This window comes from Mustela lutreola, chromosome 8 (assembly GCF_030435805.1).
Source record: "Mustela lutreola isolate mMusLut2 chromosome 8, mMusLut2.pri, whole genome shotgun sequence".
NCBI lineage: Eukaryota > Metazoa > Chordata > Mammalia > Carnivora > Mustelidae > Mustela > Mustela lutreola.
The window spans coordinates 127,390,298-127,406,173 of record NC_081297.1 but is presented as its reverse complement, the minus strand read 5'-3'; the positions used below and the strand labels follow the sequence as shown (position 1 = coordinate 127,406,173).

At 37.3% G+C, this 15,876-nt stretch overlaps 1 protein-coding gene across 2 annotated transcripts in view; it reads right to left on the bottom strand.

Moving 5' to 3' along the window:
- CFAP54 (cilia and flagella associated protein 54) overlaps positions 1-15,876 on the bottom strand; it is a 316,944-nt gene that overhangs the window by 283,758 nt on the left and 17,310 nt on the right. For both annotated transcript variants that reach the window (XM_059186580.1, XM_059186581.1), the window contains exons 5-8: positions 12,296-12,354; positions 6,739-6,882; positions 4,946-5,059; positions 4,721-4,822 (exon numbers count right to left, since the gene is read on the bottom strand). In XM_059186580.1, the coding sequence (XP_059042563.1) occupies positions 4,721-4,822; positions 4,946-5,059; positions 6,739-6,882; positions 12,296-12,354 (419 nt within the window). The remainder of the gene's footprint in view (positions 1-4,720; positions 4,823-4,945; positions 5,060-6,738; positions 6,883-12,295; positions 12,355-15,876) is intronic.

Sequence of the window (15,876 nt, the reverse complement as noted above, 5' to 3'; positions counted from 1 at the left end):
GCTATTGCTTTATGTCCATGTTTCCAAGGCAGCAATAAAAGGCTGTTTGTTTATTTCTATCTTTTTATTAGGGCAACATCAATCTCCATATGCTTTGTGTTACCTTAATCACAGTCTTCAGGAACTGATATTCAAACTTCGGTTGCCTAGGAATTTCTCAGGAATGCTTTTTAGATTCACAGACCAAATCTTGAGATTCAGTGGATCACTTTTCATAAGCACCACAGGAAATTCTAATGCAGAAGATCCTTAAACCCAAATTTGAAACAATATTTTACAGTATAAATAGCTAATCTTATAGTAGTTAATGAAAGAAGAATTGACAGCTATACATTAATATGCTAATGGCTGTTAGAGCCCTGTATGAATTCCCAGCCACTTTGCGTTGTATCATCCCAGAATGATTTCCCCTCCTGCCTGTGACTTGCCACTACACTATTCTTCAGACAAAAATCTGTTCTCTGTATTTAGATTACCAGTAAAAAAAAGAAGTAGCTCTGGTCAACTTTTCTAGACTCCATATCCAGTTAGAAGATACCTGTCATATTCCCCATGGTTCCCCTGTTCCTCTCCATCCTGGGGCAAAGTCAGAGAGACAGAAAAACATAAACAGGGTTAAAACTGCTTTGGAGTATTTTTCCCCAAACAACCAACTTCTCTACTCATTAGCTTCTATGACTTTTCAATCCATAGGTTAACTTATAGGTTAAAAACCTCAATAAACTTAAATTTCATGCCCTAGCCTCTCTTTACTAACAGACGTAAGGGTTTCTTCTAAGATTTTTACTGTAAGTTAAAACAGAGCTTTCTAAAATTATACTTGAAAGCATTATAAATTTTCTAATAATTAGACATATTCAAAACGAACTTATAAAAACCAAAGATTAGACTTAAATTGCTTTTAGAAATACCATAGAAAAACTAAAAAAAGTGAAGCAGAATATTTATCAAAGCTGTAGATGAATACCAAGTAAAAGATTTTAAAACATAAATATTTAAAAGATCTATAAAAAAGATTTAAGGCAACAAAAAAACAATGGGTTGCCAAGCATGACAAGCAAAATATTAATGTCTATAAAAATGATGAGCTCAGGGATGCCTGAGTGGCTCGGTGAGTTAAAGCCTCTGCCTTCGGCTCAGGCCATGATCCCAGGGTCCTGGAATCTAGCCCCGCATCGGGCTCTCTGCTCAGCAGGGAGTCTGCTTCCCCTTCTCTCTTTGCCTGCCTCTCTGGCTACTTGTGATTTCTATCTGTCAAATAAATACATAAAATCTTTTTTAAAAAAATGATGAGCTCATTCAAATATATTTTTTTCAAATATATTTTAAAAATTGAAATCCCTAGTAGATAAGTGGTCAAAACTGTGGAAGGCAAAATTCACAGAAAAAGGAAATAATAAGAGTAAACACAAATATAAGGGAAAGTTGGATCAAAGAAATAGTTAAAATGACAAGCCATTTATAAAAACTGAATTATTCAAAAAGTAGAGAGGGATGCCTGGGTGGCTCAGTCAGTTAAGCATCTGACTCTTGATTTAGATTGAGGTCATGATCTCGGGGTTGCCAGATCAAGCCCCAAGTCAGGCTCTGCACTCAGGGCAAACTCTGTCCTAGATTCTTCTCTCCCTCTTTCTCTGCTCTTCCCGCTGCTCTTTCTTTCTCTCTTTCTCTCTCTCTGTCTCTCTCAAGTAAATAGATAGACAGATAGATAATCTTTTTTTTATTATTTATTTATTTATTTTTTATTTTTTTTATTTTTTATAAACATATATTTTTATCCCCAGGGGTACTTTTTTAAAAAAATAGCAAAACGGTAACAACTTGTAGTGGATTGGTACATGCAGGCTGTACTCTGCATAGCTATTTCAGAAATCAATTTGGGAATATATATCAAGAGAAATAAAAGTGACTGTATCCTTTGATTCAAATCCTGCATCTTTAATTTTGTCCACAGGAAATTTAAAAAATAGTATATTGAAGCTGTTGATTACTTCAATATTTAGAATAACAAAGAACTGGAAACCACTAAAATTTTAAATAGTAATAAAAATATTTGACAAGTTATGGTACAAATACTGCATAGAGTATGCTAGACCATCTTGAAAAACATCAGGATGGATGAGAAGCTAAATGACATGATCCAGATAGTCTGTTCCACTTTTAAACAGACATGGCATCTATGACATCTACTCCATGAGATGTATTATGTTAATTGAGATGTATTATGCTATTATGTTAATATATTATGTTAATCCCAATATAATATACCTAGCCCAGTCAAGCTTAATTTCTCACTATCCCCCAATGAACTTTGTTTGCTCCTGCTTCTAAGCTATGATCATGCTCTGGTCCTGTACTTAGAATGTTTTATCCTCTCCTCCCTATACACTCAAATCCTGCTCATTATTCCAAGGTCATTCAAAAAGACAGAACCATGACTGCTCCTATATATTCTACCATACTTGTAACCACAGTAGGGATTTGATACATTCTGTTAAATGAATGAGTGAAAATAAATAATAGTAATAACTAATATTCCTGAGGACTTTCTACACACCACAAACATTCTAAGGGCTTTACATGTAATTCATTTAAACTCTACCATTATATCCTTTTTAATACTTACCACAAACTATAATTACTATACTTATTTATTATGTAATTCCTCCACTAAAATTTATCTCCTATCTATCTTGTTTATATAGCAGGTACTATAAAAATATTTATTGAATGAATCACTAAACAGTCAATCATTATTAGTATGGATTAGTAGTCCTTTAAAGGAATCCTTTGAAAGTCAAAATGATAAACTTTCAGTTCACAATGGACTGCCAAATTCAGAAATGTTTTATAAAATAGATTTAATATTACAATTACTTTCTATTTTAGACACATAAAATTATTTCATACATATAAAGCAGAACATTCTGCAAAGTATGTCTAGGCAATATACTATGACTTTATAAAAAGGGTATGTTGACTATTCCCTATAGAAACTACCAACTAAACTAAAAGATATACCACCAGACCTTTCCATAAAATAATTACCTTAAAGAAAAGAAAAGAAATAGATGTGTTTTTAATATAATTTTTCTTGGAATTTGAAATGTTTTTCTTTGAAAATATACTTAATTTTTATAGAAGGATGATTATAAAGCATAATAATATGCTAATTAATGATAGTCTTCCAGCTTTGGACACTTAAATTTGGCTTTCTCAGAGAAAAAAAAATTGCTAGTCAGAAAAAAAACCTACCCATTGCTTTCTTACAAATGCCAGAGGCTGTTACTACTCAACAATACCAGATGCGGGCAGTTCCACAGCTCATCCAAGAAATTGTCCATGATTGAGCAAGTCACTGCCCCCACTGACTATCCACCATTGGTCAGTAAGGGATATGATTTTAAAAGGATATATGAAATGTACCTCTGGGCTCAGCAGTCAACATGCCATAGTCACACTAAGTAGCAATAGAAAGCTACCATGCATGCCCAAAAAATTTTTATATTTAGATATTATGATTTATTTTAGAGAAAAGAAAAACAATTTTTCCTAAATGTAAGAAGAAATGAGTGAAGAAAGCAGCAGTTTTTGGAGTATTGAGAAAGCACTGGACGAGTGTCCTGGGGTCTAGTTTGCAGCATAGCCAGCAGTTGCCTTTGTCACCTTGAGGCCATAACTTAAGTACTCTGGGCTTTATTTTCCCATTTATAATAATAGGGCAGGACTGAACCAGGACTGAAATTTCTTAAATTTCTTTCAGGTTTTAAAATTCTACTACCCTCCTATCCAAAACTGCTCAGCTTCCCCTTCACTTTCATTTTCAGGCCCTACCAAGAAGTTCACAAAAGAAATTTACAGCCATCTAGAATAGTCAGGGACGGCTTTTAAGAAAAAATGAATTGGGCCTTAAGGGATACTGAGATTCAGAAGGTCAAGGACCAGATAGTGGGAGAAGGACAAGGCAGGGGGAGAAAGGGCAGAGAACCCCAGAAGGTATAACTATACCCCAGACTTCCTCCCTGGCAGCCCTTAGTGCTGCTGACCAAGCACAGTCGTGGCAAGGAGAGCCATATGATGAGTTTTGACATGTGAGAAAAGACCACTGTCCCTTCCATGCTGGGCATTATGGCCTGCACAAGATTCTCCAGAGCTTTCTCAAATCCCCTATGGCAGAACAATGCCAACTTTCAAAATGAGGGCTTCTGCTCAATCTGACCCTTAATCTGGCAGTCATGAGTAGAGCCCCCTATGAACTATCATAACCATGATGCTAGCGAGAAATAAACTTTATTTTAAGCCACTGAGATATGGGGGTTGTTTTTGCTACAGTGCAGCCTAGTTCCTAAACACTCCCAAGGGTAAAGTCTGAAGCTAAGGAGAGAAGGTGTCTCCACCTTCTCTCCAACCTCAAAGCCCACTAAGCTAACACCATCCAGTCAAAGACAAAGGCCTCTATGGCTCCACTCAAGTCCACATCTGAACCCTTCCCAGGCTCTTCTTCTGCATCTTGCCCTTTAAAGTTACAAAACTGGGATTGCGGGAAGGTACAAATGGAGTGAGGCTGTGTCCACAGTGGGAAGGCATTCCTCAATTTGCCACTGGTGCAGAGAACAGGGGGTAGGATTTAATACTGAGTAACTAAGCTTCAAAGATGGGAGGTATAACAAAAATATCCTGCAAAAAGAACCTGAACAAGAGAAAATACTCTTAGACTTACGGTTTGAGCTTCCCTCAGGTTAACTCTTATCTTTGGTCTAAAGACACTTTTGCTTTTTCTTCTAGATTCAAATACTCCCCTTTTGAAGATCATCACTGCCATCTGTCTCAAAAAAAAGAATTATATATGAGGCACCAATGGGATGCACTTCTCAAGCACTAATACTAAGTTCTTAATCAACTATATAGTGCAGTAAATTTCTTTCATTTCATGAAATTTTTATACCTTTATTGTGGCCTCTCTATAATGTCTTCTGGATTCTTCCTGTGATTGTGAGGAACTCATTAATTCCAGTTGCCTTAGCTCATCAATTTTAGCTAAAGCACGCCGAGCAAATGCCTGTATGCAATTAAAATAAATTTAATTCATAATAAATGAGAGTATAGCAATTAAAAATGTAACAAGACAGCAGGTTTTATTCTCCCAGATATTTGATTTAATTGGTAAATTAAACTCTAGGTTGATGCTAACTCCTTATAAACACTATAAATATCCCACCGATCATTTCCTACAAGCGTCCCAATATTCTGCAGGTCTAAAGTTAATAAGCTGTCAGATATGTTAACTTTACAAATCAAGAAAATGCCAGAATTCTGTACTTCTTTTAAGAAAAGCCAAATTCTGTAGCTTCATATAGATGATCACTTCTCTGGTATCGCATACACACACACACACCCCTCTCTGAAATACTAACCTTCTTACTAAAGCATCCTGTACTATCTAGTCAACTGTTCACTTTGTCCACTAAATCGTGAGGTCCTCATATGGTCTTATTTATTTTTGTATCTCTAGTACCCAGCATATAGGAAGTATCTACTAATGTGCGAGGAAAGGAAGGAAGGAGAGGAGAAAGAAAGGAAAGGACGGAGATCTGCTTGTTTAATCAGATCTCCATTATTATGATTCTCTACAGTTCAATTTATGTCATCTGTTTTACCGTTTCTTGGAAATGTTTCATCTACAACTTATAATTTTTCATGAAGATCCTTTTAGACATAATAACATATATGAAGGGCTAAATTTTCCAACAAGGGAGAATTCCAATAGGAATCAAATAGTCCAAACTGTGTATATGTTCCATTCCCTGACAATTTTAACAGCTACAGAAACACTAGTACATTGTAACTAACTGTACATGCATGGTGAGTCGTTTCTAGAATGTACTCTGGGCTAGAAAATGTACCCCCAAGGGCTGTATAAGGCTATTCAGGATGAGCCACAACAATCCAGCCATTCAGAGTGAGTTTAGACAGGAAACATTTAACGTAAAGCAGCTAACCAGCCCAATGGCTGTGAACAGGATGGGAAAAGAAGATTTGTGCAAGTGTGAAGGCTCTGTCCTGCTCAAGATTTCCAGTCAAGAGGTTCAGTGAGGGTTGCAATCCACCCCCCACTGCACTCACCACACCATACACTCTGGTGCAGGGATGTGCTGGCCTAAAGGAAGGGCTGCCTGCTTCTGATTCTCACCACGCCCTCATCCAGTGACCAGCCAGGTACAATATACTGTAGAGAAGACACCTTTTTCTCACTGACACAGATTTACCATAAGGGCTAATAGAAGCCCCTAAGTTATATTTCAAGTAATCAGTCTAAAAGATACACAGGAAAAGAAGAAAAACAAGAAATATCATATATTAAACAAACGGCAGCTGGAAGCAGAGAAAGGCAAGACAAATGGACTTGGGAAACAGAATATAAAACTAAACAGGGAAGGAAAGTGACCTGCATACAAGCATCCAATGAGGAAGGTGTCCGATATCTTGTTCAGACAGGGGCAGAGGAAACGGAAGTGAATGGAGAAGAAAGGAGAGAGCAGAATGTAGAACAAGAGATAACAGAATGGAGAGGCCAAGCACATTTCTGCAAATAAACCCTGGGACTTGTGTCTTCGTCCCAATGCAATTCTTTAGGTTACATTTGTCCGTTTGTGTTTGTGTTGCTGGACATCTGAAGAAGAAAATACTAAATAACTTATACTTTAAAAACTGGAATCCTGAGAATGAAAAGCGGCCCACCTCTCCATGAATGCCAGCTTGGCAATCATAGTAGCACTGGCAGACGGCAGTGTAAAGAGTAGCTCTCCAGGTCAAGTATCTGACAGACAGGAGGGGGACCGAGCATTCCATACACATGCTGGCCCACAGGAGGTACTCTAAGGCCTGAGGAAGAAAGAGAACACTCAAATGTATTTTCAGTTTAAGCTAACAATGATGATTTCTATCTAATATAATCTAATTATAGCTGCTGACTGCTTAAACCAAAAATACTATAAATAGTGAGTCAAGAGAAAAGAAGCATTTCAAAAGCAAAGGATTAATTTAAAGAACTCAAAATCTCAAGTTAGTTATTTTAAATGTCTTGCTTCTTAGCTCCTAAAGTGCTATGAACTCAACTGGTTTTTATTAATATCTTTCAAGTGTCACCAGCAGTGTAGGAGGTAATTTACATAGATGTTTCTCTACCTACATATCTACATTACATTCAGTGACATTAATATGCTCACATGTGTGTGATTCCAAAGCTAGACTGTAATCTCTCGGAAAAGAATGGCACTTTTTTATTATATCACCAGCACCTGGAAGAATCCCAGGTACATAGCAGATATCTCCAACTGCTAGTAAATGAATTCAGTAGACAACCTCAAAGTCAGCAGAACCAACGCAGGAGAGCTAACAAGTCTTTGAGACTCTCAGAAAATAATGATAATAAATTTGGACAGCAGAATAAAGTCCTTCTTCTTATAACAAATTTGGCCTTCAATAATTGAGGAAGTAATTAAGGAAAAATAGGTCTGCAATAGTCAACTCTTGGAAAGGCAAATCATCAGAATGGTCCGGGAGCTTCATAGGCATGAAGCAACCTCCCACCCCCCGTGACTGACATAGCATTTAATAGTAAAAATAGATAAAACACTGGTAACATTCAGACCCTATTACCATCTCTGGAGCCTTCAAAGACAGTATGTACAACACATGAGCAAGCAGCTCAGCTTTCTCATCTAAGAGAAAGAAATCTGAAAGGCCAGAATTCTCCACTATCTAGTCAGTTTTTATTCCAAAGGAAAAGAGAATGCTGGAAGTAGAGCAGAGTTTGACACAGAATTATAATATTCTTTGCTATCCACTAAGCTCATCCCACCAGAATATAAAATCACTTAGGAAAGGGACCTTGTCTGTCTTATTCACCATCATATCCCTATCTCCTAAAACTATCTGGCATTTAATGATAAATATTATATAAATATATGTTGACTGACTGACCTTCATTAAAAAAAAATCTCTAGTTAATGATGCTAAATGAGGAACTATGTTAAGTAATCATAGAATCAAAGGGCTGAAAGTCAGTCTAATTCCATCCCTACCAATATCACTGGCACCACCACCAAATGTCCTATACCTTTCCAAACCAAGAGTTCTCAACTCTAGCAACAAGGAACATGCCACATGGCATTAGAAGACAATTCTAAAACATGAAAAGTGCTTTCTTAATCCGAAATGAAATCCACCTTGATATACCTCCAGTGCACCGGTCCTAGTTACGCATCCTGGAATAGCATAGAACCACCCCAAATCCACTTCCAACATACAGCTTTCCAAGAATCAGAAAACCACCTATGCATCCTGTCTTCTCCCCATCTCTCTCTCCAGGATAACCAACCCTGGATGCTTTCAGATCTCCTAGGACTGACTTCCCTTCCCCATCATGGTTAGTCTCCTGTGGTTTTGCTCCAAGCTGCCAATGTCCTTTGGGGTGCATGACTTCTCCACAATAAAATGAAGCTTTCAATCCCTGGTTCTGGACACTACATCTCTACTAAGTGGGCCGAGGGTTGCTTTATTCCTGTTGTTGTTGTTGTTGTTGTATGCTAACTTTGCCACGCTATGAACTGAGGTGGAATTAGCAGTCATCCAAATGAATTTTCTCCCATTTGTTGCCCAAAAACCCTACTGTGGATTTTTGCATATGGACTGTTGTGGTTTATGGGGGTATGGGATCAAACCGTGTATATATTTTTCCCTTTAAATTCTCATATCTTTTCAAAACCCCTTGGAATCCCTAATATTAGAAATCTCACATTTCAAAATAAAAATAGCTTTAGTCACTAATTGCTCATATTACATTTGGGTTCATATGCAGACTTAGAATAAGTCAATCACATATCTTAGTGCCATAAGGGACCTTAAAAGTAACCCAATTTAACTCTAAGAGGCCAAACTGCTTATAAGCAACAGAGCTGGGGCTTAGTCTTTGGACTCCCAAGCACAGCAGCGTTCCTTCCACTACATGGGGCAGCCTTGACAAAGGGGGAGTTCTGGAAACCAAGCATGCAACTTGGGCTTTTGAAAAACTGTCAGGTTTAAAGATGAAAAAGCCATTTCTAAAACAACAACAAATCTTAATTTGTAGCCTTTTTCTTGCTCCTAAAATCTCAAAAGAATATTAATTTAGAAAAAAAAAAGTTGATGGGATTTCAGTGAACTGTTGTCTTCAGAGGGGAAAAAATTTTTTTGAAAAACCCAGTTAAAAGAGCCCAGCAAGAGCCTGGCTCAGGTGCAGAGCAGGAAAAACCCACGGTTTATCAGCTCAGCCACAGGATGGCACTGCAGCATCATTTATGTCATCTTGTACTCTTGACCGGAAACAACATTGACGGGCATTTCAAAGTTTGTATTTCGGGTTCACCTAATGGTACCTGGAATAATTTGACAATAATTGTTCAAACCACAAAATTTTACTAACCTATTTCAGTTCTATAGTAACATAAAACAGAAATAACTTTTTTTAAAAAAAGATTTTATTTATTTATTCGACAGAGAGAGATCACAAGTAGGCAGAGAGGCAGGTAGAGAGAGAGAGAGAGAGAGAGAGAAAGGAGGAAGCAGGCTCCCTGCTGAGCACAGAGCCCGACACGGAACTCGATCCCAGGGCCCTGAGATCATGACCTGAGCCGAAGGCAGCGGCTCAACCCACTGAGCCACCCAGGTGCCCCAGAAATAACTTTTTTTTTAAATGAATAGATTCTACCATATTTTCTTATGTTTGCTGAGTACCATACAGTTTTAAATGCCTCCGGAGAAACTACAGATTAAACCACAAGTGAAAGTGAAGTTGTGATTTGTCTTTAGGAAAAGAGCCTTCAGAAATCTTGCCTCCCTCCACTCCCTAAGGTTATACTGTTGACCTGTGTTTCTGATCTGGGGAAAGTCCCTGGTCAGTCCTGGTCTTCAGGACATCTTCAGGAATATAATCATGTTGAAAAACCATTAACCCCCCACTCCTCCATTTGAGTGGGTGAACCAAAATGGGATAGGTCATGACAGGATTAAATTTAGTCAACAGGCATGCATTACTCTAGTGGTTGATACGCAGTACAGTGTAGTGTTGGCCTCAGCAACACTTCTCTGTGAGACATTGAGCCTCAGCTTCCTCATCTTTAAGGTGAAGGCAATAATAGCACCTTTCTCAAAGTGATGGTATGAGGATTAAATGAGACAATACGTGAAGAAAGTGCTTAGCAGCATACCTGATAAATGGTAGGCATTCACTGAACAGATGATGATGATGATGATGATGATGATGATGGTACCTACCTCATAAGGCACCTACGTTGAGCATTATATATGCAAAGCCCTTTACACAATACCTAACACACAGTAGGGATTCAACAGTAATAACAAATGGGAGCCATAATGTCTAGATCCTATATGAATAGGAGTTTAGATTGCTCTAGGACGACCCCAGGAAAAGCCCAAGTATTCCATGTCAATTTCTCTTTCTGTTGTATGCTACAACAGACTAGAACTCTAAAACTACCACAGAATCAGAATCCCTCATACTGAGAAGTGCTCAGATGTGGCTGGTCCTCCAAGGGCTTGTCCCCGTTATAGCTCAGGAATCAACTCACCAGCTGAGGGCTTGGGAATTTCTGGATGAAAATTTTTAATTTCAGTGAAATTTCTTATACTGAACCAACTGAAAGAACCACATTTCAATCTTCAAGTGCCAACTGTATGACCACCCACCACCCCAAAACTCTTGCATCTCTCATTCTCCCTACTCCTATCCCACAAGACTGGGAATTATCCTCCTTCAGCCCTTATTTTGTCAGACAAAAGCTCAAGTTCAATAAGAGGGAGAGGAGATGTCTTATGTAGGATTTAAATAAGAAATACTTTTGAGATGACTATCACATGAAGCTAAAATTCTCTCAGCATTAATAAGTACAAACACTAACAGTTAAATTTTGGCACAGTTATCTCTGTCCTTCGAGGCTTTGGCAGACAAATGCTGTAGCAGACCAAACTATGATGGCTCTGTGCAGCAGTATTTGTTGCTACGGCAAGTGCAACAGGAGTATGCAAATTCTCTTTAGGAAATCATCTGGAACTGAATGTGGAATTGTTGGAATAGTGTGTAGGCCACATTTACATTATTCATGAAACAGTCTCCCTTCATTTCAATTTACATTCAAAGCACAGAGCTTGCTCAAGTCACTGTCAGTAATAGAGCTTTTAAAAGTGAGGAACAAAACAGAGAGAGAACACATAATTAATGTTGTGCATCCAGCACGAAAGTATCTTTGCTTCCATTTTTATTTTTTAAGCATTGTCAAATTTTAAGATACTAGGCTATATTTTGAGGAAATAAGGGGGGAAAAAGTACCTGCACTGAGTGTTAAAATATTCAGCATAAGGTTTTGTATGCAGTGAAAAAAAACAAAGCAGTAATGTTTAAGATAGAAGAAACAATTCAAGCATGCTCTTGACGGAAGTATATTCTCCCTTCTAGGCCTATATTCCAATGACTGGACATTGACACATGGAATAAATATGTCTCCTACAGACAAAAAGTGCTACCAACATTGAAGGGAAGTGTCAGCCACTTCCTCAAGCTAAAACTGAGCGGCTAAGTACTAGGAAGTATGAATCTTATTGTAAAATAAAGGCCCCTTGCCTTCAGGTCATAACTGGGACAGTGTTTAGGTGGACATTCACCCAATTAGCATGTGAGCCATAAGTCAAGTCCAAGCTGTTGGAGGACACTGAAGTCCAAACTCCATAGCATACATAGAGTCACCATACCTTTCATCCAAACCAGAATACTTCAAGGAGCGAAAGGGAGCTATTAATAATTACTTATTAATAACTAGTTGTTAATTATAACTGTTTGTTACTAATTATGACTATTAATAACTATAATAAATAATTAATAACTATTAACAGTTACTCTAGGACAACAGACATAAACCAGGATGGATGGTCACCCTACCTAAAGATAAAATTACCAGAGGAATGTTCAGCATCAAGTTGACAAGTAATGACTAATCTGAGAGACTGAGAGACACTGGAGATCACCTATCAATTTTAGGAATTTTTTTATTAATATTTTATTATATTTTTATTTTTAGAGATGATCATGTTAAAGTAAAAGAAGAGTAAAACTATATAATAAATATTTATTAAATTTTTTAATGTAATTCACTAATTTTCTTTGTTCAGCACTCAATGCTAACAAAAGTCTTGAGAAAAACAGGAAATACAGAGCAAGATATTTTGTCAGTAAATTTCATACCTTGGAAGATTGACCTATGATCATCAGTTTTCTGCAAATGGTATAAATGTAAATGGTACCTAGATGAAGAAAAAGACTGTTAACATATTTTACAGTTAAATAATGGAAATTTTATATTCTGATTTCTGTGGTTTAAGTCTATAGTTCCTAAAACAAGTGATCTTATGAGACAGTCTGATAATGGTTAGAGTTATAACCATTACAGTTTTTTTGTAACTTGCAGCCAAATCATCAAAAGAACTAATTTGACCATATTTTAAGTAAGGAGACATAGGAATCTTTTATCCTCATTTGAAGGACAGCATAAGTTTTGAAATATATTAAACAAAAGAATATTTAAGTAGCATAATTTATATACCCTTTGGTTTTATAAAATGCTACTGGTGCCTATGGTTTATGACTAAAAAATTAAAGACTGATCTCCAAATAAGATTAGAATACATATTTAATCAAATGGTACATTACTAAACAAGGACACAAGGAAACTCATGATAACTTAAAAATCAAAACATATAATAGATTGTATTTTATTTATTTGCAGTCTCATAATATTTACCCCTTCATTAAGGTATGTCTTATAAGCACTCTAGTGAAAAACAGCATTTCCAACTCCTATTTTAGAGCATTCAAGTATGGCTTTTTGTTTTTTGTTTTTGTTTTTTACAGTCAGGCCATTATTTAAATGAAAACAGAAGGGTAGAAAACTGGTAGAGCTGGGGCAGGGGTGGGCAAAAACATCACCAGACATCTCTCTGTATACAAAGGACATTATCATGCTACAAACATACCCCAAAGATAGTAATGTGCCTTAAAAGGCATGTAATTATAATGACAAGTAGTCTAAATATTTTCTATAAAATATCTGATCTAAAATTCATAACCATCCAAATTCAACAATTACGAATCCATGTTCACACTTAAACTTTAAAAGCTTCTGAGAAAAGAGCATCTGCTCCAAAAAACACATCAGTTGATTAAAATACACTTGTAAGCATAGCATAATAAACATTAATTACATAAGTCAGTGACAAAAAAATACTGAATAAACTTTTAAACACTTGCAACACCATAAACTTTATAGAGAATGCAATGGGTCTTTAACATTAAAGGACTCAGCCTTCTTGAGTGTAACTGCTCTAGGGACATGGCAGTAGTTATTTCACAAAAGGTTCACTGGGGAAGAACCACTTGTCCACTAACAGCTCAAGCCCAGCATTCTTAACTCAACTTGGCTTTGTTGACGTCTGCTCTTAATCTTTAAATGCGAAAATGTCTAACTGTGTTTTTTTATTTTAAAAGTCACCAAGTAAGGATACCCAGAGCAAACTCTTGCCTCCCTGCAAAACATGTGATTCAGGTGTAAGTCAGAAGCCTGTGTAAACATGTCAGTAAGAGAAACTAGGGAATTTCAGAAGACCTGAGGACACTGCCCTCAAGAATGACTAGGGCCCTCTGTATTTTTCAAAATAAGATTTTAACCTTTCCAGACCATATTAATGTGCTGACTATAACCGAATCCTTCTTTGATGGTTCAGGATCTTGGCCTGGCCCAAAAATTCCCATTGCTGAAGATTGACAGAGAGTAAATGGCATAAAATGGAAAACAGTTTAAATCTTTACAATCTCAGGCTATTCTGGAACTTTGTTTTATTTTTAACCAAATCCCTAATACAAGTTTATTGCTTTGTCATGTGGCTTCTTTTCATCAAAGATGACCACCACCAAAATAATCTGGCTATGTGAGTGTTGAATGAATTGGGTTCAGATTGGTTGTGAAGTAAAGTTTTATGCAACTGTCATACACCCAGTTAGAGTTTGTGAAAGAACTAAAATTGGTTAACTATCTTTAAGAAAACAAGAGTGTGGAAGCACCTGGGTGGCTCAGTGAGTTAAGCCTCTGCCTTTGGCTTGGGTCATGATCCCAGGATGCTGGGATCGAGCCCCGAATTGGGCTCCCTGCTCAGCGGGGAGCCTGCTTCCCTGTCTCCCGCCCCCCCCCACCCCGCCTGCCTCATCTTTCTCTCTGTCAAATGAATAAATAAAATCTTTATTAAAAAAAAAAAAGAAAAAGAAAAAGACACAAACCAAGAGTGTGATGTGTAACAGTCAATTAAAAGTAAAGAGAATCGTCTTAATGTCTGACAGAAAAGGTAAAATGCATTCTGATAAATTGTAGGTCAATTTATTTTTCACTCCTCAAACTCCAAACTTTAAAAACTAAAAGGTTTGCACTTGTAAATCCCCTAGTCAGAATGCCCTTCCCCCAAATATCCAAATGTCTTAGTCAGGTGTTTACTCAAGTGTCATCTCAGTGAGGTCTTCCCTGATCATTCTGTTTAAAATAGCAGCCCAGCCCCAGGCCAAACGCTGCTCTCTATATATCCTTCTTCGCTTTTTCTCCATCACACTCATCACTCTCTGACACACCATTTAATTTTGATTTATCATCTCCCTGAGGCATTATGTAAGCATGAGAACAGTTTTTGTCTATTGTTCACTCCTATGTCCCCAGCACTCAGAACAATATGTTGCACTTAATAACTTTGAGATGAGTCCATTAAACAGGGACTGTAATTAGAAAAAATTAAGTATATGCGTCTTCCACAACCCAGCAATCCGACCGCTGGACATAAATCCCTGAAAACTTTAACACAGAATTATAAAAGGACACACGTAAGGATATTTGTTGCAGAATCATCTGTGCAATTAGAAGTAGGGCAAACCAGGTGCCCATCTAGAGGGGTGTATGGATATCTGGAATACAATTCAACAGACAGAATTAATGAACTAGATTTATATATAAGAACCTGGTTCCATTCTAAAACCATGGTATTGAGTAAAAAAAAAATATGTAGGAAACAATAAAAATCCAAATAATGATACCATATGTATAAAAAAGCACACATCAAATAAAGTTCTGTAGAAGACACAGAAATTATTGTTTTGTTCCGTTTTTAGAATATTGGGATTTTTGGATGTGATCTTAAAAAGACTGCAGACAGGGTGTTATTCCACCTCTCAAACAAGGCCAACTGCAAGACCCAACCCTCAGCCCAACCACTCCTTCCTGAGCTCAGAACCTCTGGTCCTGCTCAGACCCTGCCAAGATACGTGAGAAACTTAGGGGGAAGGACAGCAGTGGCTCCTCAGGGAATCACAGATCTTCCTGAAGATGATTAGACAAAAAAGCTTAATAGGCACTGGACTGAAAATTTCTTCCAAAATCAGGCTCATCTTGGGTAGCAAATGTTAGGGTCTAATTTCAATCGAAACGTCAAAAAAAATTATTTGAGCAGGAGGAAGAGGGAAAAGGCTAGGAAATGTACTTTCAGTTGCCATGGATGAGGGAAAATCCAGTGTTTTCTTTCAAGGTATTTGGTCCTGGTCTTACACACTGTCATTTTCCTTTTAAGAAATTATTCAGAGATCAATAAAGTAGGTGACTGACTATAACTTTAAAAAGAATGTAAGGGGCACCTGGGTGGCTCAGTGGGTTAAGCCTCTGCCTTAGGCTCAGGTCATGATCCCAGGCTCCAGGGATGGAGCACCACTCAGCAGGGAGCCTACTTCCCTGCCTCCCA